The 27,850-nt window shown below is 36.7% G+C and overlaps 1 protein-coding gene, 1 non-coding gene and 1 pseudogene across 3 annotated transcripts; 2 read left to right on the top strand and 1 right to left on the bottom strand.

Moving 5' to 3' along the window:
* The first annotated feature begins 4,825 nt into the window (after window positions 1-4,825).
* Window positions 4,826-4,932, top strand: LOC143647437 (U6 spliceosomal RNA). Its single transcript, XR_013158063.1, has one exon. It is a non-coding gene; the product is annotated as a U6 spliceosomal RNA (small nuclear RNA).
* Window positions 4,933-13,770: 8,838 nt separating this feature from the next.
* On the bottom strand, window positions 13,771-14,281 carry LOC143645894 (cytochrome b-c1 complex subunit 7 pseudogene; annotated as a pseudogene).
* Window positions 14,282-15,179: 898 nt separating this feature from the next.
* Window positions 15,180-25,484, top strand: LOC143645895 (high affinity immunoglobulin epsilon receptor subunit beta-like). 2 transcript variants are annotated; one of them, XM_077115004.1, is made up of 9 exons: window positions 15,180-15,270; window positions 15,444-15,624; window positions 15,706-15,742; window positions 16,606-16,751; window positions 17,725-17,881; window positions 18,622-18,753; window positions 19,470-19,526; window positions 20,147-20,290; window positions 24,404-25,484. In XM_077115004.1, the coding sequence occupies exons 5-9, from the start codon at window positions 17,726-17,728 to the stop codon at window positions 24,551-24,553; spliced, it is 639 nt and encodes a 212-aa protein (XP_076971119.1). In that variant the 5' UTR covers window positions 15,180-15,270; window positions 15,444-15,624; window positions 15,706-15,742; window positions 16,606-16,751; window position 17,725; the 3' UTR covers window positions 24,554-25,484. The 2 variants fall into 2 exon arrangements, with proteins under 2 accessions (XP_076971119.1, XP_076971120.1); XM_077115005.1 differs by lacking the exons at window positions 15,706-15,742; window positions 16,606-16,751.
* Window positions 25,485-27,850: the final 2,366 nt, after the last annotated feature.

The raw sequence follows: 27,850 nt of genomic DNA on the forward strand, positions 1-27,850 counted from the left end.
ACTAACACACCCTGTGAACCTCACTTCTGGCTTTCAAGGGGAGATGCTCCCATTGGAAAGTGCCCAATTCCCAAGGGCCTAAACCAGAGGTGACTCCCTATAATAGCAAACACCTTGTTTGGCACAAGGATTCTTAGTTTAGAAGCCTGTGCTATAAAATATGGGACATGTCAGAAGACAAAGACAACAAGACAGAGGAGGGATAGGAGAGAGAAAGAGAGATAGTGACAGAGAGAGAGAGAAAGACTCAATTTGGCTCTTACTGGACTCTGGCTTGACATGGGGAGAAGCCCCCAGTCAGGTCCCAAAGGACAGTATCACCCACTGCCCTGAGCCATCTTAGATCTACGTGATGTGAGGAGTAGCAATCCCACCCTCTCCAAGAACTTACACAGTGGACCTGCTCTTTCCAAACACTGACTGAGAGTTGAAACATCTCCAAGCATTGGGGAGACCACTGTGTTCTCTTTTCCATCTACTTCAATAATCAGGGTGATTATGACTCCCTGCCATATCTAGGGCACAGGCTCACCCCTCTCTGATCAGCAAGGTCATGACCAGGCTCTCCCCAATCCCCAAGAAATGTGCTCCATCCTCTCTGAGTCCTGGGGTGGCAGCTTTCTTCGTAAACAACGGGGTGATCATACTTCCCTCAATTCTCCAGGTATCTGAGGGCTGTGGGATGGTAACACTCTTTGTAAACAATGCAGTAGAATCAGAAACCTCTGTGCACCACTAGGCAAATCCATCCTTTCTATGGACATGGTGAGTCCTTTCTCCTGGCCTGAGTTTTCTTGGCTCCAGACCTTAGTTTCTGTGGTTCTGCCTCTGAAGTCATTTTTCCTTCAATGTCCCAATTAAAGCAAGGCTATAGAAATGTCCAATCTAAGGCATTCAGGGTAAAGATACCTTGGTTCAAGAAGGCTGATGAAGTTCAGGGTTACTCTCTCAACTGGAATGGCACATGGGGAACATGGTGACATCTACTAGCTTTCTCTCCAGGCTTATTGTTTTATGAAGCCCCCCCAGGGGCACTTTCCTTCATCATCCCCAAAGGTCTATGGCTTCCTGGGCTCTCGTGTTTCTCATGACTCTGTCTCTCCTGGAATATCTAGCCTTTTCCAAAATGCTTCCTCTTTTAAAGGATTCCAGTAAAGTATTCAAGACCCACCTGGAATGGATGGAGTCATATGCCCATCTAATCAAGGTTAATACCCACTATTGGGTCAGTCACAAGTCCATGGAAATAATCTAATCAAGTTCCCAACATACAGTGCTGAATGGGGATAAAAAAAAAAAAGCTGCCCTACAAGATTATATCAGGATGAAAAAATGGCTTTTCTAAGGTACATAATCCTTTAAAGCCAGACAGGCACTATCACTGTGGACTTACTCTCTGAAACCTCAGAGTTTTACAAAGTATCGATGTCTGGTTTCTCTGTACCCAAGAGTTCAGTTCTCAACTTATCCCTTCCCTCTCATATTTTACAGTAAACTCAAAGGAGAAGCCAGGCTGCATATTCCACATTTAGTTTGGAAATTTCCTCAGCTAGATATCCAAGCTCATTGTTTTTGAATTCTACTTTCCATCCAATATCAGGACTCAATTTTGCCGTTTTTCTGCCACTTTGAAACAAGGATCACCTTAGTTCCAGTTGGCAATGACACATTCGTCATTTCTGTTTAAGGTCTCATCAGAAGTACATTTAGCATCCATATTTCTCCCAACAGTCCTTTCAAAATAATCTAGGCCTTTCCTGTCAAGCTCCTCACAATTCTTCCAGAATCTTCCCATTATCCATTTATAAATATATTACAGCACTTTTGGTATTTGCATCTCACAGCACACCCTGTCTTGGTACCAAAATCCATTTCAGGTTGCTAAAGCTGCCAGAATTCAATATACCAGAAATAATTGACTTTTATAATGGGGATTTATTAGTTTACAAATGTGCAGTTCTAAGGCCATGAAAATGTCCTGATTAAAGCATCAACAGGGTGCTGCCATCTCTGAAGAAAGGCTCATTGCATCTGGGGCTCCTCTGTCACATGAGAAGGCACATGGCAGGTATTTGCTGGCCCCTCACTCCTGGGTACCATGGCTTTTAGCTTCTGATTCCAGCAGCTTTCTTTCTGAGCTCCTGTAGGTCCTTTCTTAGCATCTCTGGGGCATCTCTCTAGAAATTCTCTCTCTTAGTGTTTCTGCCTTTTATTCTTTCATAAAGGATTTGCATAAAGGATTGAAAGACCCATCTTGAATTGGGTGGGTCATATCCTAATTGAAACGACCCAACCAAAAGTTCCCACCCACCTAGGTCTGAACTCACAAAAATGGATTAAAAGAATATGGCCTTTTCTGGTAGTAGTATCAGACTATCACAGAAGTCCTAGAAGCTATGTTCTGTTCCACAAATATGTATTGGTAATAATTGCTGGAATCTGTGTTAGGACCTGAAATAAATTAAAATATAATCAGAAATCAAGTCTATGTGTTTTGATCAATGAATCAAGTTAAAAATCAAGGAATAATTAGTTTACCACACATTTTTTAAATAGAGGAGAATATATATATATAAATAGTCTTGTAGAAGGAAAACATTTTGTCAAAGGAAACATTAGGGAAGATTCTTCTTAGACAGAGAGGTATAGTATTAAAAATACGTGAAAAAAGTTCCAAATACAAGATCCCAAAATGAGAATGACCATGCACATCAATAATTTAAAAACAAACACTTCTAATACCTTCATTTTTATATTTCTAAGGAAGTCTTTCCCATTACCAACTGTACAATACATACGACATCTCTTTCCTTACTAAGGGTTGACCTCACACCTGACTTCCTCCTAAGAAATCGTTTTCCATAACACCCTGGAAGTATGTTGAGTTTTGGCTGCTATAGCTGTAAGCACAGTCTGCCTTATCACGTCTTGCTTTGAAAAAACAGCATATACCAAGTTATTTCCCCAAACTTACATGTAAGCTCCTAGTACTTAGCCACCTTTTTTTTTCAAACATGTATAATCTGTACAGCTGCCATAGGCTCCAACATACTCAGGTAAACTTCTTCTTGTCTTCCTGTCTGTCACGAGGTAGCTGTGGCTCTCTGGTTTCAGTGCTTCTTTCTTGGTAATCACAACCGGCATGGTTTGGGGTGTAGTTTAGGGCAGTCCCAGCTATGTCTTCTCCTATTTCCTGTTTTAGGGTGGGTTCTGCTGCTGGTTCAGTGTAGCATAACACTAACTGCCATGAACCTTCCTTGGAAGTTCACTTTCTTATATTTTGCTTTCTCAAGGGTTTCTTTCCTTACATAAACTCTTCTCTCTTTTCATATTCATCATGTATTGTCCAACAGATTTTCTTGGCATTAACTGGTAATAAAAGCTGATGAATCTCAAGCAGAAAATGCCAATTTTAGTCTCTTGCTTTAGCGTGGAGCTCCTCAAAGAATTATGGCAGTAAAGAGCATGCACAGAAGTTCTGAAGAAACCTTAACATATAAATGCCTTAAACTGAACAAATTATTTTACCTGAACTCTGTTTCCTTTTTTTTTTTTTAGAAAATTTCCTCTATATTAATTATCTTTTAAAAATTTTTTAGTAATTAAAAAAATTACAAGAAAGAAACACAAACATTCCCAACGCATACACTCAGCAATTCACAATATCATCACATAGTTGCATATTCATCATCTTGCTATTCTTGATTCATTAAACCAAATCCTAACATTGATATAATTCACTTCTCATTCTTCCGATCATTCTACTAATTAAAATTGTGGAGCTTTCTCTATTATTAGAGATCATGTAATGTGTGAGAAAACACAGAGAAATACTGAGTGAAAATCAAATAAATTATTTAGTGCAAAAATAGAAGTCGAAGCTACTCATTGTAAATTTTAGAAGTTTCTTCTCCCAAATGTAGATAACATGCTGAGCCATTAAGAATCACTGTTGTTGAAAAAATAATGAACTTTGCATAATCTTTTCTCTAATCACAATAGAACAAATTAAATATCAACTAAAGAAAAATATCCAGGACATCCTGAAATCTACAGTAATGAATAAAACTCTTCTGAGGTAAAACAATGATCAAACCATGATTCACAAAGGAAATTATAAAATATCTTGAACTGAATGAAAATGAAAACAAGAAACATCACATTTATGGCATTTAGGCTAATGTGTGGGAAGAAATTTCTACCATTCAATATTTATAGAAAAATGAAGAAATTTTAAAAGTAATCTAAGATTCAATCTGATGAAGCTAGAACAGGAATAACTAATGAAATGAAACATAAATCACAAAAGAGAAAATAATCAACTAAATGTTGAAATAAATAAGAAAAATGAGAAAACAATAGAGTAAACCCAGAAAAAGTAAAACTGATAATACACAAATTTTTATAATATTGAAATGGAAAAATTGAGACTCAATGCATATACTAACATGAAAACTGAAGAAGAGACTATCACTCAAAGACTTACCTGATATAAAAGGAAAATATTTTCATCATATAGAGGTACACAAATTTGACACTTTAGAAATGAAATAATCAATAATTATACACATCACAAAAAATGTCTAAAAAGAAAACGTGATTATCACTATCTCATGGAAAGAAATCTCTATCATAATTGAAAGATTTGTTCCACAGAGAAAGTCAGGCATAGATGGACTCCTTGGAAATTCTACTGAGCATCTAAGGAAGAAATAGAACCAATATTATACTTATAATATAAAAAAATAGAAGATGTGAACAACATTACAGCTTATTCTAAGTGGCCTGTAATAACCAATCATCCTCCAAAAAAACTCATAAGAAAGTGCTTTCTTTGGAAGCATATATACTAAACTTGGAACAATACAGAGAAGATTAGCATGACCCCTGAGCAAAGATGTCACACAAGTTCGTGAAACGTTCCATATTTAAAAAAAAATCATAGGAAAATAAAAATACACGCATGATTCAGCATAAACATAGACAAACATATCATTAACACTATTAATAAATCAACCCTAGCAATATGTAAAAGGAATAATGCATTGTAATCAAACTGGGTCTATCCCAGGGGTGCAAGGTTGTTTTCCCTTCTGAAAATCAAACAGGATAAGATGGGTGAACAAGAAAAATCATATCGTCTTGACAATATATAAAGAAGAAGCAATTGACAATATATAAAATCCCTTCATAATAAAACTTTCAGAGAGGACTGTGGAAAGATGACAGAGTAAGGAGTTCCAGGATACAGCTATTAAGCAGGCAGGAACTATCTAAAATTACTATTTTGAAACTTTGGAAGCCAGTAGAATACCATATAGCATCTATGGAGGAACAGGAAGAAGAGGCTAGTAAATTATGGTAAAGACCACTAAATGTTCGCTCCATGCAGCAGTTATTAGCACCCATCTCCCACTCTTGTGACAGGCTACTATGAGTTCCAGCCCCTGGCTAGATTGCTGGGGACAGAAAGGAATGTAAAATTCCTTTTTCCAAAGACCAGGGGTGGGCATAGACAATCACTTATCACAGGTTTTGATTAGCGACTATGGGTCACTGGGGGACTGGTTCCAAGGCCAGCCACTGTTCCAACCCATCCCAAAACATGACAATGAAGAAGACTTAAAGATGCTATTCTTCATCAGAGCTTCAGGGGACAGTTAGTTAAAGACTTGTGCTTACTAGGCAGGTCAAGAAAGCTCAGCTTTGGGGAACCATGGAAGAAGGTTTTGGTGCCTGTTTTTAGTTTTGAGATACCATGAAATACATTTGACCTTAACAAGAATTTAGTAACTGACAGTTTTGAGGCTGAGAAAAATGTCCAAATCAAGGTATCATCAAGGGTACACTTCCTTCCTAAAGACTGGTTGACAGCAATCCTTGACTCCTTTGTCGCATGCAAAGCACATGATGGCATTTTCTGGACTCTCCCTTCTCTTCTGGGTTTTGCTGTTTCAGCTTCTCACTTCCATGGCTTTCTCTTCCTTGGCCTGAATTTCATTCTCTTATAAAGGATTCCAGTAAAAAAGATTAAGACCCAGCCTGGACAACCTCAACCCAATTAACCTTATCGAAAGATCCTACTTACAATGGGTTCACACCTGCAGGAATGGATTAACCTTAATGACATGGTTTTCTGGCATCCCAAACCAGCACACTCCATCCTCTGGACTCCAAAATGACAGGTTCTTTCCATATGAAAAATACATTAATTCCATCATAATGTCCCAAAAGCTTTGAATCAGTTCAGAAACAATGTTTTGTGCAAAGTCTCATCAAAATCTCTTATATGTGTGGTCTGTTCTGGGGCTCAATTTCCCTCTATCCCTAGACCTGTGAAACCTGGAAAACAAGTTATCTGCTTCCAATATAAAATGGAGGGACAGGTATAGAATAAACATTTCCATTCCAGAAGGGAAACATTGGAAGGAAAACAAGTGTCAGGTATCCTAATCAGTTCCATAACCACGAAGGACACATTCCATTAGATTTCAAGGTCTGAGAGTCATTTATGAAATAATTTTATCCTCTGGACCTGATCAGCTTCACCCTTTCCAAGTGTTTCTGCATTGGCTATTCCCTCCCCAAAGACTGGGTATAGACTCCAAACTCTGAGAACACATAGGTGGTGGCCAGACTCTCCATTGGGGTGTTAACACCAGGCATCTGGGAAAACTGGGGTGTTAGCACTCTTCCTGAATAATGGGGCAGGAGGCCAACCTTTTGCAACCTTGTGGGTATATGAACAATTTACACATACATATTGGGGGGTCACCCTCCTGTTCTGAAGTATCTTAGCTCCAGAACTTAGTTTCCATGGTTCTACCTTTGAAGCCATTTTTTTTCTTCAATTTGTCCCATTCCTGTCCCTTTTAGTCAAGCTTGGCAGTGGTTCCATTTAGATAGATTTCATAAAAATTTATCAGTTTTGAATGTAGGACACAATACACCATAAGACAAAGAACTTTCCACAAATCCTTTCTGCACCTCCAATCTTGGCTTGCTCGGAAATGGCTGACTGGTTCCACTCTCAGTTGAACTCTCACCTGGCTACTGTTTTCTGGATACTTGCTTTCTGGATTTTTCAAACCATCAGTTTTTGGTTCCTTTTTGCCCAGGAGTTCAGTTCTCAGCTAATCCCATTCATCTCATATTTTACCTTAACTGCAAGGAGAAACCAGTCTGAACTTTCCATATTTAATTTAGAAATCTCCTCACCTAAATATCCAACTTGTCACTTTGAAATTCCGCCTTCCATCTGATACCAGAATGCAATTTTGCCAAGTTCCTTGCCACTTTGAAACAAGGGTCACCTTTCTTCCAGTTTGCAATGACACATTCGTCATTTCTGCCTAAGGCCTCATTGGAAGTACTTTTAATGTCCATATATCTGTGAACAGACCTTTTCTGACAAGTGCCTCACAATCATCTACCCATTACCCAACTCCAAAGCTGTTTCCACATTTTCGGTGTTAGCAGAGTAGTGCCACACTCACAGTACCAAAATCTGCTTTTAGTTTCCTAGGCTGCTGAAAGTAGATACCATGAGATATGTTGGCTTTAACATTGGGACTGTATTAGCTTAAAAGCTTGCAGTTCTGAGGCTGAAAAAAATGTACAAATTAAGACATCATCAAGGCAATTCTTCCTTCCTGAGGATTGGCTGCTGGTAATCTTTGGTTCCTCTAAAATGTGAAAAGTCACATGGCAGCATCTGCTAGACTCTCCCTTCTTTCCAAGTTTCATTGGTTTCAGGTGCTCGCTTTCATGGCTTTCTCTTTCACTGTCTGAATTTCATTCTCCTATAAAGGACTCCAATAAGAGGATTAGGACCCATTCTGGGCCTCACCTTAATTGAAATAACCTCATCAAAAATCCTACTTGCAGTGGGTCCACACCCAAAGGAATGGATTAACTTCAAGGACTTGCTTTATCCATGTATATACTAACCAGGACACTGTGCCCTTCCTGATCCTCTTGCCAGGGCACTTTGGAGCTGATGTTTTTCTTTTGAGGGTCCCTGGTCCTGTTTCAGCTTAGAAAGACTGAACCAGAAAACTCCCCTCTGATATGCCCCACATCCCAGACTTGCACTCTGGGGAAAGCAGCTTAAGACAATGAAAGGAGTGTAAGATATCACAGAGGTGGACAATCTAGGGCAAGAGAGATTGCTTAAACACCCAAGAGAGGGAAGTCTGGCTCCCGAAAACTGAAAGGGACAGTCAAACTCCTGTGAACAGGGGAACTCCAAAACAACTAATGAGCAAAAGCTTATCACAAGACAGACCTAGAAAAAGCAAGGAGGACAGTGCATGCTGCATTCACCTTAGGCAGACCTTCCTCACAGGAGGGCTGAAGCTCAAAAATCTGTCTCATTACCAGCTGATTACAAAATCGAGAAACAGACATCTCAGGAAATAAATCCCAGAGTTAACATTTTAAAATGTACGATGTGCCACAAAAGCGTATAAGTCAGACAAAGAAACAGGAAATGATGGCCATGCGAAGAAAGAATAAAATGCCAGAAAACACCAACAAAGACCAGATTGTGGGCATTTCAAAGAATGACTTTCAAAAATCATTCTTAGAAATGATAAAGGAGTTAATAGAAAATAGAGAGAAAGAGCTAAAGGATATAAGGAAAACAATGAATAAGCAATATGAGAATCTTAGTAAAGAGATAGAAATTTTAAAAAGGAACTGAACAGGCCTACTGGAGAGTAAATACTTAAATAACTGAAGTGAAAAATTGCTAGGAGAATTTCAGCAGCATATTGGAAAAGTAGAAAAATCAGCAAAATTGAAGACAAGACAACTGAATTGAGTCAAATTGAGGAATGGAAAGGAAAAAGAATTATAAAAAATGAAAATAGCCTAAGCCACCTCTGGGACACTCTTAAAGACAGTCATATGTTAGTCACCAAAGAATAAGAAAGAAAGGGCAGAAGGAATATTCAAAGAAATAATGGCAGAAAACTTCCCAGACAGTAAAAGAGGCACATCCATCCAAGGAACCCAGAGAATTAAAAATGGGATGCACATGAAGAAAACTGCACCCGTCATAAAATGGTCACACTATTGACTGAAAGAACAAGGAGAGAGCTTGGAAAACTGCAAGACGAATGCAACATGTTATGTGCATGATAGATGAGTGCCAATATCTCATCAGAAACCATGTAAGTGAGAAGGCAGTGGATTGAAGTACTTACAGTGCTGAAAGCAAACACCTGCCAGCAATCAATTTTATAACTGGTGAGGCTTTCTTTCAAAAATGGAGGAGAGATTAAGACATCCCAGATAAGACATCCCAACTCCGAGGGAGTTCAACCCCACTAGGACATATCCTACGAGCAATGCTAAAGGGAGTTCTTCAGATTGAAATGAAAGGACATTAGATGGTGGTTAAAAGCAACAACAAAAAATAAAGAAAGAAAGAATTCTGATAAAGGTAACCAATTGAGTAATTATAGATATTAGCATTATCATATTTTATTGTTAGGTATGTAATTCCACTTCTTCTTCTTGGTGTTAAAATGCAAATACATGTAAAACACTGGTAACTCTATGGGTTGGGATCCAGAATGTACAAATATTTAAGTGGTAACAAGCACAAAAAAGGAAAGTGTTTTTAGGGGTGTAGGAAATGTATATGTGCATGCTATTGAAGTCACATTGGTATCAGACCAAATATAATATAGATTTAGGATGTTAAATTTTACTCTCATGGTAACCACAATAAAAATAGATGAAAAATATATCCAGACAGAAAAATAGATGTCCCTTGATTTAGTACAACACATAAAGTAAAATAAGCATAAAACTACATATTAATGGAAGAATTGAGAGACAAAAAAGTTATAAAACTTTCAGAGGCAAAATAGCAAAATGGTAGAACATAGTCCTGTATTATCAGTAGTAACTTCAAATGTAAATGGATTAAACTCTCCAGTCAAAAATCAGAGACTGGCAGAATAGATCAAAAAGCAAGACCCAACTATATGCTGACTGCGAAAGACTCACCTTAAAGTCAGATAGCAATAGGTTGAAAGTGCAAGGATGCACACAATACACCATGTAAGCAATAAGCAAAAGAGTATTGCGGTAGCTATACCTACATCAAAGAAAATAGACTTTAAGTTAAAAATAGCTAAGAGGGAGAAGGATGGTCATTTTATACTGATAAAGGGGTCAATTCAAGAGAAAGAAGTAACAATAATAAATATATATGCACCTAACATCAGAGACCCCAAATATATGAAGCAAATACTGACATATTTGAAGGGAGAAATTTATGGTTCTACATTAATAGTAGGAGACTTTAATATACAACTTTCAATAATGAATAGAATGTCTAGTCAGAAAGTCAACAAGGAAATATAAGACATGAATGATACTGTAAACCAACTAGTCCTACTAGACATACATAGAGCACTTCAACAAAACAAAACAAAATACTCACAATTCTCTAGATTGTTCTTTAGGAAGGACAATGATATGTCACTAAACAAGCCCCAATAAATAAACAAATATTGAAATCATGCCAAGTGTCTTCTCTGATCATGATGGAATGACACCAGAAATCAATAACAAGGAAAAATGGGAAACTCATAAATAAGTGGAAATTAAACAACATACCATTATAAAACCAATAGGTTAAAAAGGAAATAATGAAAATTAGAAAACAAGTTGAGGCAAATTTAATGAAAATACAAAATACTAAATCTTATAATATGAAGTGAATGCAGTTCTGTTTAGCAAATTTATAGCTCTAAATTGCTAATGTTAAAAACAAAGACTTCAAATCACAGATCTAATCTCAAAACTGGAAGAACTAGAAAAAAGAAGAGCAAACTAAAGCTACAGTGACCAGAAGGAAGGAAATAACAAAGATTAGAGTGGAGATAAATGAAATAGACAACAAACAATAGAGAGATTCAACATAACTAAAACTAGATTCTTTGACAGGAATAATAAAATTCACAAGTCTTTAGCTAGACAGACAAAGAAAAACAAAAAAGAGAGAGGATATAAATAAGGAAAATCATAATGGAAGGGGGGACATTACTACCAATCCCACTGGAATAAAAAGGACTATAAAAGGATACAATGAACAATTTTATGCAATAAATTAGAGAGCCTAGATGAAATTGACAAATTCTTAGAAACCCATAAAATACTTACACTGACTCAAGAAATAGATCTCCACAGACCAATTATTAATAAAGACATAGAAACAGAAATAATTCTCCCAACAAACAAAAGCCTAGGACCAGATGGCTTCACAGAGGAATTCTACCAAAGTCTTCCAAGATGACTTAACTCCAATTCTGCTCAAACTATTCAAAAAATGGAAGAGATGGCAATACTTCCTAGTTAATTCTATCATGCCAACATCACCCTACTACCAAAACCAAAGTACAACAAGAAAAGAAAGTTATGGAGCACCACATCTTATGAATATACATAAAAATCGTCTACAAAAGGTGAGCAAACCAAATCCAACAGCAGACTAAAATAATTATACACCATTTTATCAGCTGGGATTTATACTAAGTGTGCAAGATCGGTTCAACATAAGACAATCAATTATAATGTAATCTACCACTTAACTTCATGAAGGCAGAAAAACACGTGATCAACCTAATTGATAAAGAGAAGACATTTGACAAAGCACAGCATCTTTTCATGATAAGAGCACGAAGAATAGACTTAAACTTCCTCACCATAATAAGGGGCACAGATAAAAACCCAAAGCTGACATTCTACTAGATGAAAGCTTTCCCTGTAAGATCAGGAACAAAACAATAATGCTCACTGACACCACTGTTATTCAGCATTGTACTGGAAGTTCTTGCCTGAGCAATGAGGTGGGGAGGTGGGGAGAAATAAAAGGTATCCAAATAGGAACGGATAAGCAAAACTTACCCTATTTGCAGGCGACATGATCTTTAAAAGAGAAAATCCTGAAAAATCCACAACAAAGCTCCTAAAGCTAGTAAAGGAATTCAGCAAAGTGGCAGAGTACAAGATCAACAGCCCCCAAATCAGTAGTGTTAAATACACAAGCAGAAAACAATCCAAAGAATAATGTAATTATTATAATCAAGAATATTGTAGATTCTAACTATGAATTTGCTTATTCTCATCATTTCATATCAGTGAGATCTTTTTTAAAAGAAATGTTAATGCGATTTTATTGATATATATTATATATTCACATACTTCATTCCTTTTTAATGCTGAATAATTTTCCTTTGCACATATACATCATATTTTGTTTCTCCATTCATCAGTTGATGGACACTTGGGTTTTTACAAAATTTTTTTGGTAATTTTGAATAATGATGATATGAATATTAGTGTGCAAATATATGTTCAAATCCCTGCTTTCAATACTTCGGGGTAAATACCTACTAACAGGATTGTCAGGTCATATGGCAATTTTATACTTAACTTTCTGAGGACACACCAAACTATCATTTGTAAATGATATGGTGTCAGCACCATTTTACATTGCCATCAACATTGCAAGAATTCTCCTATTTCTGCACATCCTCTCCAATACTTGTAACTTTCAAATTTTTTAATAGCAGTTATTCATTTTTTTTCAGAAATAATCTGAGTATTTACTAGAAGAGAGGCCCTTAAGGAATTTAAAGAGGTTTCTAATATTTAACTTACAAAAATTTTAAAAAGACCCCCTTTATAATCATGTTGCAACTTAAACATAATGATTGTGGAGCATCATATTTCATCTTTGGGAGGGGGAGGTGATTTATACATGCATTCACATACACATATATACACAGCCACTGAATATAAATACACACTTTTGATTCTTTCAGAATTTAAAATATAATCTAAAACTTGTTTTTCTTAGTCTGTTTTGTCTTTCAGGATAAGATCCCAATCAGTTATTTCTGCCCCACACAGAAATGGCTTGCTGTGGACAACTTTGGTGTCCACATAATTTCATCCCTGCTCGCTGTGCTTCCAATCCTTTCACTGCCACCAAAGAAAGCAATTCAGAATTTAGGGGCAGAAAGGACATTATTTTAGTTTATATTCAAGGTAATCAAGCTAAAACCTTAAAACTTCACTCACATTCAATCCTTGTAATATACCTTATACAATAGCTAAAAAAATTTTTTTTAATAATAGTGGACAAGCCACTGGAATATGGGGGAAAAACTAATTTGTCTCTACATGTTTATCTATTTTTCTAATGTCTACTTTTGTTTTCTAATATACACATTAGCACAGGAGTACATACATATGATTTATACATCTCCATATTGGGGCTGTATACATTTTTTTTTATCAGTTAGGATACAAATCAAATACTTTGAAAGCCAGTGAGTGGTTTAGGAGGGCTGAACTGGGGCTGGTTCCCAATCTTGGCAAACTGGGGAGTGAATCCTTTCTCTCTTTTCATTCTACTGAAGACTTATGAAGCATGAAAGCCAGTCTGTTGGGCTGCTCTGTTTACTTCAGGAGGAATCAGATAGTGGCTTTTGTTTATTGCTCCATTTCATACCTGCAAATTAGGCCCTTATGGGTCTGACTTCCAAGCATCTTGCTAACATAACATACAAACACAATGTAAAGATGACTACTTGGTATAATATTATATCCTTATACCCTTTAGTAAATTGAGGTTATTCAGCAGTGAGAACTGATTTAAGTATTCTTTCTGAGTCCCCAGGAAACAATTAAACACTAGCTAAATATAGCTTAGAAGTCTGGAAAGAGTTATAACAGATAAGTGAAATCAGTAGTTAAGATTTTTATAAGGTTTAGAATTCAAAAACTCCAACAATCATTACAAATTATATTTGTTTAAAGGAATACATTTTAGCCTAAATTGTCCTTAAATTGTACATTTTAGGTTTTACCACCTTCATAAAAGTACTTTGGGGACAGCTGCATCATTTCAATTACATGATTATTTCTTTGCCCATTCTTCTCTCTCTTTTCTTTCCTGAATAACTTCTTTCAGATATGGTTCAAGATAGAATTTGTCCTCCTCATATTTTGTCCACTGCTCTTTAGGCAAGATTTGCTGTCTCATGCTCAGGTCCAGTGCTCTCTTAATGCAAAACACCCTGTCATTATAAAGGTTCTCAGGAAGCCTTCTTATGGCTTCTTTCACATCTTCAGTCTCAGTTAATGTATCATCTCGCATTAACCCCAGTTTATTGAACCCTGTAGCATTGTAATACCATTTTCCAATACCATCCAGCCATCGGCCTGATGCTGCAACGGCAGGGCGGCCTGCCATTTTGACCAGTAGCAGTTATTCTTATGCGTGTGAAATGGTATCTCGTTCTGGCTTATATTTGCATTTCACCGATGGCTAATGATATTGCACAAGTTTTCATGTGCTTTCTGTCCATTTGTACATCTTCTCTGGAGAGATGTCTATTCAAGCCTTTTGTCATTTTCAATTGGTTTGTTGGTCTTTTTGTGGTTGAGTTGAAGCATTTCTTTATATATTCTGGATATTAAACCTTTATCAAATATGTGGTTTCCAAATACTTTCTCCCATTGTGTAGGTTGTTTTATCAGTTTCATGATAAATTTCTTTAATGCACACAACTTTTTAATTTTTATGAGGTTTCTTCTACCTGTTTTATCTTTTGTTGCTTGCACTAAGAAACCATTGCCTAACACAAGATCCTTAAATAAAATGTAAGAACCAGAACTATAAAGCGCCTAGAAGAAAAAGTAAAATAATTTTATTTATTGGTTTAGAGTATGGATTCAAACTCTGTCAGGTTAATGGGAAAAAAATGAAATGAGAATGGAATAAAATCATCAGTTGGTATTCAAGATTATGCTTACAGTGCTTCTAATTCTGAGCAAAATGTATGAAATATATCACTTTTGTCTAAACATATCAGACCTGCAAAGCACTGGCAGAAATATAGCAAATGAGGAAACTCAAGATATCAGCATTTAGATCTTCCCCACATATTGGCTCACCAAAGACAAAAAAAAAAAAAAAACCAACAAAAAAATGAAGGAGCCTACAGACTTCCGTATCTGTGTGCTACAGTGCGCTATTTATCAATTTTGTCTAAGCATATCATAACTGATTATCTGAAGAAATACTGAGTGTAAAAGTACAGTAAAAGAGGAAACTAACCAAGATTAGAGTTCGTATTCCTCCTTCCAACACCACCCTTTGGTTTATTTTGGTGGCCACACAAGCAATACTAATGTGAGAAAAATTTAGAGGCTGACATTTGTGTGCTGGAATAAGCACAGGTACGTAGACATTTTTATTCGTCCTTATCTGGGGCATGAGAAAGTATTTTTTAACTAAGTCCTGAGAGATAGAGAGAGAACTTTGTCTCTGGAGTCAGATAGTCCAATTCAGGATACAGGGAAATATTATGATTAGAATTGTGGTAAAGAAACTTTTTGGTTAAAATCTCCAGGTGGAATTCAGAACATCGAGCCTGGAGATGGTGGACAAGTTGAGTTTCCTGCAATATTGTTGGTGATAATTGTGAAGGTTTATAACTAAACTTGTGGAGCTATGATGAAGAGAATGAAGTGGGACTGAAGATCTATGAACATATATAAAAAAACAGCAAGACTTTGCAGCTAATATTTAAGGTGAGGGTGATGTGGTAGACAAAGCTGACTCATGTATCTCTGAATTAAGTAAGAGATACTATATTTCCATTTTTTACGTAGGTGACAAAAGGGATGAAACAGGATTGTTGGAAAGTCGGTAAGTGTGGATGTGAAATTCTCAACCCAAATACTTAAATAGGTGGGGATTGTAGCTTAAAGAAGCAGTCAATGCTGAACTTTAGGTTTAAGTTTTGATAGAATATTTTAATATATAATTACATGTAATAATAATAAAAATGAAAGAAAAATAATTGAGAATATCAGTCAACAAAAGTTTGTTCAGGAAACATCATGGTCAATGGTTTTGAATCTATAATAGACATTTGTCAGATGACCAAATGAAGAAGTGAGTGAATGAATTAACAGGATAGGGAATACTCTTGGGGGGGTCAATGGTGCATTTTATCCTGACAAGGTTTACCCTGAGAGCAATGGCTCCCACAAATGCCCAAACCTGACATCTGCAGATTCCAGTATGGTATAGAAGGGATTTGATAGTCAGAACTAGGATTTACATGAAGGGAGATCTTATGTACTGTGGTCTGACATCTATATCAGTGTAGTTTGGACACTTTGGACTTTAGGGTCACATTTAACAATTTAATGGGGTCCCAGCATCTGAACTATGAATTCAATAATGCATTAGTGAGTTCTCCTCTTGTTTGTGAAATATTAACTCACCAACGTAACAAAAATAAGAACTTTGTTGTAGGCACTTTCAGTATGATCACATAATAAATTCCTTATTTCAACTCCTAAATTGAGAACTAGTGGGAAGAGAAAAATTGCATAATTTTGATTAATCTAAAGCAGCCCATAAAATTTCCATTTTCATGATCTCTTAACTTGTATCGAAACTGCATTCAAACATTGCTGGTCCAACATAAATTTCCAGCTGTTCTGTTTAGAAATTTGGCAAGAATTTTAAAGTCCATAAAATGATGTTTTCATTTGATCCAGGAAATCTATATGTGAGCAGTTCTCTGAAGGGTCTAATTCAACATTTCAGCTTAATGGAAAAAGAAAGCTTAAGAAAAAAGTTAGTATAAACTGTAACAAAGTTAAATTAACAGGGATGCTTGTGGAATTCATAAATAAAATATTAGGTAAGTCTGGTGCAAGTGGGATAAGCTTGGCCCCTACTTTCCGATCTTTATTTAATGTTGTAAAAATATTTGCAAATTGATATAATATGATATTATAAATAAAAACCTAATATTTGAGAACAAGATGCAAAAAGTGTTAATCTATATAGGATGGACATTCTGGAACTTGTTTTACAGTGGTGATTCATTATCATTTTTGAAGTACATCCTAACTTCTGGAGAAGAAAATGACACTGTAATATATGGACCATTTATTATATTCATGATGAGAGCTGGCAAATAGGATGAATTATCATTATTCATTTACCTCTATGATATATTCATTTTATACATGATGAATGCAAAGCTTCATTATCTGAGTAGAAAATTCACTCACACAGCTATTTTGGCTAATGTGGTTTTTACAAGGGGCATTCCCGTATTGCTCTTTTACTTCCAGCACAATTATGAATACCACCACTATTATCTTTCATTCTCATAACGATTCTAGATTGGAGGAAAAATTACATAATCTCCCTCAAAGAACAAAGCCTTCAACTCAGATCTATCTGCCATTAATTCTCAAGTCATTTTTACTCCACCCTGAATAATGCTAAATAAATGTGTCCTCTCTCCCACCATGGACACTGATATAGCACTTTGTGGCCACATACATCTCTTAAATGAAATGAAACAAAACTAGACTTGAGATACATCACATTCAAACTGGAATCTTTTGCAAGCTACCTCAAACTTGATATTTTCCCAGCCTCTATCATTTTCCTCCTTGAGCTGTGCAGCTGCTGATTATATCAGGGATATCAGAGCTGGCAATGGACATAAGGACATCACTCGAACAGTGACGCCTCTTCATATGAGATAAAGACCTCAGATTAAGGAAACCCAGGATTTACTTTCTTTTCAGTAAGAGTACAGTCTTTTGTATATGGCAGGCACACATGCGATGCCATTAACAGATGGCTTTTCATTGCAGAATGAGCCAAACTCTGGATTCTGGTGGGATGACTATGGACAGTGCCCCAGTGCAAACCCAAGATAACCTGTTAGGAAAGTCTGAAGCACCTGGTACCTCAGGACATATACAAGACAGGCTGCAGAAATTCCTGAAGGAGAATCTAAAGGCTCTGGGGGTAAGTAAACCTCACTAAAGAATTTTCATTGAAGAGGGACTGGAGATATTTTGAGGTTGAAGGATTGTGCTGGCTGATGAAGTGGTTGGCTTAGAGTAGTCAGGTCATTCATTACCTGTGTGCAGTAAAAGAAAGAGACCCTAAGTAGATGGGAGAAACATGTTTAAATGGGGTGGGAGGGGCACATTGTTTGCTTGGGGGTGCAGGGGAGCTCCTCATCTCCTGCAGGCATCAATTTGACTATACCTTACTGCAGCAAGACTGAACCACATAGCCTGGGCCAATGAAAGAGAAGTAGATTCTCCAGCTACTGACTCTTTTTTTTTTTTTTTTTTTTTTTTTTTTTTTAAAGGAAAGACAGAGAGAAGGAAGGAAGGATAGAAGGAAGGAAGAGAGGAAGAAAGGGAAACATCCTTTAAACATTTTCTTGTTTTTTATTGTATTTTGTTTCTCCGTTTTCGTTACATGGGCTGGGGCCGGGAATCGAACCGAGGTCCTCCGGCACAGCAGGCAAGCACCTTGCCCGCTGAGCCACCGCGGCCCGCCCTCCAGCTACTGACTCTTAGCAGAACTTTTTAATGATACTTGAGTGGCAATCTTACGAGTGACTGTAATATTTGAGACAAAGCAATTCTTTTCCCTAAAAAAATGTTCAGCACTGTCTTTGAAAACTGTGTGGCATTTTTGCTTTTTTAATTTGTATGGTTGATAATATTTTTTTGTTTTAATCTCTTATTTAGGTGGCTCAGATTCTGCTTGGCATGCAATGCATGTTTTATGGGATAATTGGCTTTTTTGTCCTTCATTCTGAAAAGTACAGAATAATTTTGTTCTCGTTTCACGTATTCTTCCCTCTATGGGGAGCATTATCTGTGAGTACTTTTTATTTCTTGTATCTCAGATTAATAATTACTAAATCATTCATTCATTTATTCATCAAATCAACATGGAACTTGTGCAATGCTAGAGAATTTTCAGTTACATAGCTAAGACTCAATTTTCAATCTTAGTTTTAATATATCTTCTAATAAAATAGTGTCAAATTTTATTCGTTGGTTTGTCATATAGTATAAAGCTATAAAATATTATCTTGCTCTCTTGCTGTAGGAGAAAATGCTTCCATGATTGATTCATGGAAGAGGTGTTTTAGAAATCAATGTTATTTAGACTGGTAGAAATGGTGGGGATTACAGAAATATTCTTTTTTTGTCTTCAACCTCCTGGGCCAAAAGCATTGAGATAAATGTCACCTAATTTGAGTTCATGTTTTCCTTTTTCACCTCAAAGTGCATCTTTAGCTTATACCCATTCTATTTTTATTTCCTTAATTTCCAATTCTTCTTAATTTTTATTTTCTTGTTTCTGCATCTACTTCCTTCATTCTGTGATGAAATTTTATGCTCCATAAGAATAAGAGGATTGCCATACATTTTAATGATTTGCTTTCCTCAGTGTTTTGAAGGAAAGCACCTGGAGGGGGGCACTAGTTGCAGAGAAAAATGGAAATCTAGTGAGGGGGTAGAAAGGATGTGATGAGAGAAGCTGCTACTCTGCAGATACTTTTTTTTTTTTTTTATCTTATAAACAGTTTATCACTTCTGGATCTTTAACTGTTGCGTATGCCAAGAAACAAACCAAATCCCTGGTAAGTTAACTAATTTCCTATTTCTCATTCACGGAGAAAATGAGAACATCCTGACTTAACTACATAAGGCCCAGCCACTCAAGGGATCCAATATTTTTTTAAATTAAACTTCATCCGGTAACTTTCCCTTTGGGCCAATGAATCATGTGATCATTATAAACCTAGATGCAGAAAAGATCAGTCTCCCTGGATTTTAGAATCACTGATCCCCAAATGTTACTCTGTAAGAAGAATGAATAAACCTTTTTTGATGTTATTAACGCTTTTTTGGTGTTATTAATATGCCTTGGGTAGTGGGATGGGGGTGTTAATATAAAGATGTGCATGGCTCAGATTTTAGCTAGTCAGACTTTTATATTCTGTGAGCCTGCAGACAAGGAAGATAGAGACAGTAAAATGTGCATAATTTGTATCCTATCCATGGTGTATGTTTGTGAAACAGGATTTCTCTCTTAACTTTCTTTTACCCAGTTGTGATTTGCCATTGAATTGAATTGTCATTAGAGGGATGGTAGAGATTCTAAGGCTAAGTTTACGGAATTCAAAATTCCCCCATCCTATGAGGTAAAGATGCCCATGGCCATTACCCTTTTAAGCAAGTGATTTTCTTTATTTTTCAGCTGCAAGAGAATCTGGGTGCTAACATGCTCAGCACCTTTGTCTCCATTTCTGGGCTCTGCATCCTCTCATATAATTTAATAAAACTTTTCCACTATGATTGTAAAGGGGAAATTGTATGTTCTGGCATCAAATCTACTATAACTGTAAGTATTTCCCTTCTGATTTCTAGGCTAACTGAATGCTTGTGTGAGCCTGATGAAGATGAGATATGATCATTAATATTATATTTCTGAAACTAGGCAAAAATTCTTGCTTCCCGATTCCTTCTAAATATCTCTCTAAAGGTTTGTGTAATTTTACCAAGGAGAAAATATGCATTTCCAATGGCAGAGAACCAAACATCCGGTGATCCAAACCCTACTTCTCAAGAAAAAAAAAAAAAGTGTGAAGAAATAGACTGAATATGTTCCTTTTGGGGGCCAAGATTGGATGATTTTTATCTTCCTTATTATTATTAAACTACTCTCTTTTATGAGTAATATTATCAAAAACATGTATGATTTAAAAATAAGCATTACCCGAAGTTCCCTGGAAATTAATCTCGACATGCCGGTAACTAAAAGAAAACACTCTTTTGGGGGAAAAAAGCCATGGGAAAAGGTGAGAACTGAAGGTAGAGGGAAATAAGAACATTGGAGAGTTAGAAGACATATTTCACTTAGGAGAAGAAGGACAAAAAACTTGCAACTGTTGTTTCACTTTTTCAGTTGAAGATGTATTGAAAATTTAGGAGACTGCCTGGTTTTAATTGGGAGCCAAATGGAAAACTGCCAAATTGTAGTATTTCATGGGGGACATCTGAACCCTTTCTCTTTCTTCCTTTTATATTGAGAAGATTCAGCCTGACATTCATTGCAACATTTTTATGGAATAATAATAATTTCAAGTATAATACTAACAATATTCCACCCTATCAACAATACTATTACTAAAAAGCAGAAATGGAATAAACATTGAGAATTCTGAAAAAGGATCAAGGGTTTTCTTCCCATATTGTATTAAAATGGTCAGGAGTATCAGATTTCATTTCTAACTCATGTTCTTCTATAGGAGTACATATATCAGCTGTTTCTATATTTCTGGGTTCAGACCTGACATCATGCCACCATTTTGTATAATGCATTTTGTAAAATGTCCCCTTTTCCTGACCTGAAGGCCCTGACACGAAGCTCTGAGATAAAACTCTCTAAGCCACCTTTCTGAAGGAATTTCATTTTCCTAATAGGGCCTTGTGATTGTGCTGATGATTCTCAGCTATCTACAAACATTTATTTCGCTCCCGCTGTCTGTGTTCCTTTATAGTATGGATGATAAGAATATTGGCTGGGTGAGTAGCAACCCTTGAGAGAATAAAGATGAATTTGAGTATTTCAAGAATGGCATTAGCAATAATTCTTTGTATCTTTGATAAAATGACCATGATAAAAACTGTTTGTGGTTCTATGGATAATCAGAGGTCATCACATCGCATGCATAGTACATAATTCTCTAGTCTGTACAGAAACTCTCCTTACAGGCAAACCCATGAACTCAAACATTAATTAATCAATTAATGATTTATTATTAATTTACCTACCTTATGCAATACAATCTGTAACGTGATGAATATAGTAGTTTATATGTTACAACTGTACAAAAACAAAGTATGATTAGTTAGACATACCTGGAAGAATATCTTAACACACTTGAAAATGCTATAGCTTAGACACTCAAAAACACACAAAAGTGCATGAATTTTATGTTTTATTATTACTTGTAACTGAGCTAGGCAGTATAAAGCTAGCATCACACTCTCAACAACCTCACCATGTGATTCTTTTTGTGTACTAAAATAATTGCTGCAGTTGCATATCAGTTAAGGTTCATTCAAACAGAGAATGCACAAATTTACAGAGTCAGAATTCCCCTCTCTTTTGGGAGTATAAAAAATTTATTACAAGCAATTGGCTTACAAGGTCGTGGGGGCTCGTTAGGGAAAATCCCTTAGGGCAGGCAGACCGGAAGGAAAGCTATTGGTGGGTTTGAACCTAAGAACAGGGCTGAGGTGTCAACGTAGCATTTCTTCTCGCTCACATTGTATTACAAAAAGAAACAAGACTGTGGCTTCAACACTCTGGAAATCTCTTTCATTTCCCTGGTTCACCATTTCCGAATTCTGCTTTGCACGTTGACTGCGGGAGAATATTCGGTCAAATTTTCTCTGACAGTATAACAAGATTGACCTTCCTCCAGTTTCCAGTAACACAATCGTCATTTCTTTCTGAGCCTCACCAACAGTGTTCTCAATGTTTCTATCTCTACCAACAGGCTGAAGTAATTTCGGCTTTCTCTATCTTGTGCCTCAAAATTATCCTCAAGCTTCTTGCAGTCCATCGGCTAAAATCACACCCATATACAAGCATTTATTACGGCATTACTCAAATTCCAGTATCAGAATCTATAATACTCTTCCATAGCCAATAACAAATTAGCACAAAATCATCAGCTTAAAACACACATGCTAATTATTCTCAGAGTTCTGTAGGTCAGAAACCCTGATGGACTCGACCAGGCTCTTGACTTAGGATCTCACAAGATGGGATTCAATGTAATTGGTGGACTGAACTCTTATCTGGATGCTTTGGGGAAGAATCTACTTCATTTCCTTATGTTTGTAGGACTCAGATCTCATTTTTCTTGCTTGTGTCCATGACAGTTCTGCTCAGCCGTTGGAGGTGGCCCCCAGATCTTTTGCTGTGGCCCCCACCACCACAGCAATGGAGAATCTCCCTTCTAAGCACACCTCTCAGCTTGGAATGTCTTTGACCTTCTCTTCAGCTATCAGTCAGAGAAAATTCTCTGCTTATAAAGTGGTCCTATGAATAGATTAGAGCCACCCAGACAGTGTCCTTTTTGTCATATAATATAATGTAAGCCCATGAGTAATACTAGAAAGTAAAGGTCATGAAAGTAATCTTTAAACTTCTTCCTTTATATCTGTTTATGGCTCAGTGAGAAAAAACAGTAATTATTATATATATATTTTAATATGGGCAGGCACCAGGAATTGAATCTGGGTCTCCAGCATGGCAGGCAAGAATTCTGCCACTGAGCCACCATCACACTGCCTTATTTGTTTTATATAATACTATGAATCTGAAGCAAAATGTGTCTCTTCTTTTATACTATATTCGCCCAACATTTGTCTCATAGTCACACTGATCTTCAATAGAGGCTGCAGAATTCAGCTCAAAATGTAGCTAAAATTGTACAGAAATTCTACTATAAGGGAGGAGCAGGAGCATTTACAACCATAGTCTTCTCTATGATTATCAAACACATACATGTTCCTTTCTAGAACCTAGAGCATGCCCACTTCCCAAGGGCAATAACCCAAAGTCCCATGGATTTATTGCTCTGGGTTCAAAAGCCAAAATCTTTGCATATTTGCAGTTCACTCTAACTATAGAGGTGGCTCAATGTGATGAAGTGTGAAAGGTAAATTATCTACTCATCCCCACTCAAATCCATTTTGAAATGGGGGATAGAAGCAGGTTAAATAAAATAAAACTTCAATTTGGGCAGGACAAGACAGAGAATGAGAGAGAGGGAAAGAGAAACATTGCAATCATTGACCCTAGCAATTCCAAGATTCCCTGACAAGAACCATGAATATTTCCTGCCCCCAACCCCCAGTGCTATAAATACTTATACGATAGTCCACTTGTCTGGGAAAAATGAACTTACCCATTTTCTTCTTTGGCCCTCTGTCCATTATCATTATTATTATTAGTTTACATGGGCAGGCTCTGGGAATCAAATCTGGGTCTCTGGCATGGCAGGTGAAAATTCTGCCACTGAGCCACCATTACACCGCCCTCTGTCCATTATTTTTAATGTCCATTGAAGGGCATACCCTTCTTAGTTGCACCTCAATATTTGTATCCCCTTTCCTGATGGTGCAAGATGGTACATGTCATGATTTTTATTTTCCAGGAATTATTTTAATGGATATATATCATCATTTTTCTTTTATCCTCTTCAAATCCCATAAACACTGTTATGGTGGATGGACATATATTCACCTGGATAAATCTTTGGAAAACTGAGTCACTGGACAATTTTAGCCAATACTCAAGTTCTACCTTCTTTGGAGTACAGTCTTTAGTCTCCACTGGACCCAAAGTCCATGCAGTTTATTTGGAGTCAGGGAGTATATATGTGAAATCAAATCACTGGAATTTTGGGTTATCTTATTCTCTGTGGCTTATTTACAGATTTCTGCATTGCCTTGTTGGAAATCTGCTTCTGAAGGTCCTTATCAAGACTTGCTGCCTCAAGCTGCAATCTATGAAGACCTCAAACATAAGGATACACCATCAAATTACACAGTCACCGTAAACCAATATGAGGCTTCACCTCTGTAGTTTGGATCTAAAACGACAAATGGCTTATACTATGACCTCTGAGACATTGGTATATTCATCTGAAGCTACAACTATGCAGTTCAAATTCATGAGAGGGCAACTAGCAGCTGTCACATCAAGAACTTACTGCCGCTCCCCTTCTTTTTTGCATTATGATTGGATGTTATCACAGAAAGGGAATGCTGTATTTAAAATCTTAACCTTAAAGTACCAGTGGCTTAAAACATCTGAAGTTCATATATTACATACTTTATAAGTTGATCATTAGTTAGCAGGAGGCTATGGTCCACAGGATCACCTCAGACTCACAAAGATATGTGTTCTACGATGTGGAATGCCACGATCTGAACATCTTTCCGTAGGTTTGCTAGAGTAGGGGAAGGGAGAGTTAGAAGTCATGGCTTTGGCGATGAAAATCTTTGTCCTCGAAGATGCAAGTGTCTCTTCTGGCCACAGCCCAATAGCCAACACCATGTGGGTCATGAGAAACACAAAGGTAACATCACATAGAGGTGAATAATATTATCTCTGCCACACTGTCCTTCACCTGCCACGATCCATTTTCTGACAATACAACCTGATGGAAATCACTTTCCATCATTCATGCATGACTAGACATTTTTAAATGTTTGATGTGGGGTGCACAGGTGGCTCAGTGGTAGAATGCTCACCTTCCAAGCAGGAGACCTGGGTTTGATTCCCAGACCATGCACCTAAAAAAAGAAAAAGAAAAAGTTCAATATTTCTTACAATTCTCAAATATAATGGGCAGGCAACTCTATTTCTTTCAGAAAACTCTTTTTCTTATAGAAGGTTAATCATCGATGACACACAGTGTACTAAAAGTAGAGTTCCATGGATTAATTGTAAAAATACCTTGCAGGAAGTCTTTGCTGTATTACTTTTGCTCTCTGATTTTGGATCTGTGCCTTCCCTCAATAAAAGTCAGTTTCTGTATTTCTGCAATGGTCTAGCTTGTACTCCATACAGTTTTTTTTTATATACATCATGGAATATAGTAATCATACGCAAAAACATCTAATCATCTGAAATATTATGGAAAATAATATTTCAATAATTTTAGCATTAAGCTAATCTAATTATGTTACATTCTCTCAGTGCATTCAGTGTTTGTGATGATAAATCACAGGTAAGGTTTGCCACCAGTGAAAGTTTGTTTTGGTTAATGGACTCACTGACACTTGAACAAAGTGTCATCCACACTTTCGATGTTCTGTATACATTTTGGGTGTTATTTTTTTCTGTCTATAATTAATTTTGGAAAATTTTCAGCCAGTATGACTTAAAGTATTTCTTCTTGTCCCATTCATTCTTTCTTTTCCTTTGACATTCCAATCATGCACAGTTTATGCCTTTTGAAAGTGTTTCTTAGTTCTGGGATATTCTGTTCTGTGTCTTCATTCTTTTTCAGTTTTGCATTTTAACTTAGAAAATTCCTTTTGGCATATCTTCAAGCTTACTAATACTTTCCTTGATTGTGTTCATGCTACTCATGAGACCATCAATAGCATTCCTCATTCATGCTACAATATTTTTTATTTCTAACATTTCCTTTTGATACTTTCCTAGAGTTTCCATCCATATTCTTACATTATCCATCTGTTATTTCATGCTGTAAACTTTTTCTATTACCTCCTATAACCTACTTATCTTATATTTTCTGTTTCATAATTCCAAAATCTGAATTACATCTAAGTCTGGTTCTAATGCTTGCTTTATATTTTTAAACTATGATTTTTTATGCCTTTAGCATGTATGGTGGTTTAAAACTGTATTTCCCCCAGAAAAACATATTTTTGAATCTAATCCAAAACACTGGAGGCTAGAAGGAATGCTAATATAGTGATTCAGCAGCCATACTCATTTGTTAAATCCCATTCTCTCTGATATACCTTCTCCTTATCCTTTAATACTTCACCCAATCTATAGGGATCTTTGGACAATGTTCATTCTCTTTTTCATGTTGAGAAAGGGTGTCCACACTAAAGAATAGGGGATGTAATTAAATGATAATCCTGGAGAGGCTGGTCCCTCTGGGTTTCAGGGTGAATTGGGTTCACTTCCTAGGTTCTGACCTAGGAACCCTCTGGGAATTATATGTTCCAGGAAGGCAAACTTAGTGCATGAAACTTTTATACAGTCTCAGTTAGAGCCCTAGGTGTTCTTAAGAGTCAACAGGAGTGATGTTGATTGAAGCTTGAACAAGAGCAGCCTCCAGCATAGCCTCTTAACTCCATCTGATCTCTTCAGGCCACTGATGCCTTATTTTATTACACTTCTTTTCTGCCTTTTGGTCAGGAAGGCATTGTCAATCCCATGGTGCCAGAGCCAGCCTCATCCCCAGGAGTCCTGCCACAAGTTTCACCCCTGAATGGTTTGTACCACATAGCAGGGAGGGCAATGATTTCCCTTGTAGAGTTGGACTTAAAGAGAGAAGCCACATCGGAGCAACAAAGAGGCTTCCTGGAAGCAACTTAGGCCCCCTTATGGGTAGTCTTAGCCTCTTCCCTACAGAAATAAGATTCATAACAACAAGCCTCAAAATACAGGCCTAAGACCCCAACGTGTTCCATTAATTTTCGCTTTTTTTTCCTTCTTTCCTTTCACCTTCTTTTAAAAAAAACATTTTTATTGAGAAATCTTCATACATATACAGTACAACCATATTATACAATCAATGGCTCACAACATCATCACATAGTTGTGCATTCATCACCATGATCACTTTTAGAACATTTATATCACTCCAGAAAAAGAAATAAAAAGAAAAAAGAGAGAATTCATACCTTCCTTACCCCTTTCCCTTCTCTCTCATTGACCACCAGTATTTCAATCTACCCATGTTTTTACTCTTATTTATTTAATTTATTTAAATTTCATCCTTCTTTTTTTTTTTTAACTCATCTGCCCATACCCTGGATATCAGACACAAGCTTTCCACAATTACATGGTCACATTGTAAAAGTGATATAGTTACACAGTCATCTTCAGTAATCAGGGAAACTGGAACACAGTTCAACAGTTCCAGGTACTTCCCTCTACCTACTCTAATATACCATAAACTAAAAGGGGATATCTATATAATACATAAGAGTAACCTCCAATGTAACCTCTCAATTCTGTTTGAAATCTCTCAGCCACTGACACTTTATTTTGACTCATTTCTCTCTTCCCCCTTTTGGTTGAGAAGGCTCTCTCAATCCCGTCATGCCAGGTCGTTGCTTATCCCTGGGATTCAGGTCCCATTTTCTCAAGGAGATTTACACCCCTAGGAGT

Source organism: Tamandua tetradactyla, chromosome 9 (assembly GCF_023851605.1).
Source record: "Tamandua tetradactyla isolate mTamTet1 chromosome 9, mTamTet1.pri, whole genome shotgun sequence".
In the NCBI taxonomy this organism is placed as follows: domain Eukaryota; kingdom Metazoa; phylum Chordata; class Mammalia; order Pilosa; family Myrmecophagidae; genus Tamandua; species Tamandua tetradactyla.

Coding starts and splice junctions, on each gene's coding strand:
- LOC143645895 (XM_077115004.1), top strand. CDS start 17,726: ATGAGCCAAACTCTGGATTCTGGTGGGATGACTATGGACAGTGCCCCA. Junction 17,882..18,621: donor AGAATCTAAAGGCTCTGGGG/GTAAGTAAACCT, acceptor TCTCTTATTTAG/GTGGCTCAGATTCTGCTTGG. Junction 19,527..20,146: donor AGAAACAAACCAAATCCCTG/GTAAGTTAACTA, acceptor TTTATTTTTCAG/CTGCAAGAGAATCTGGGTGC.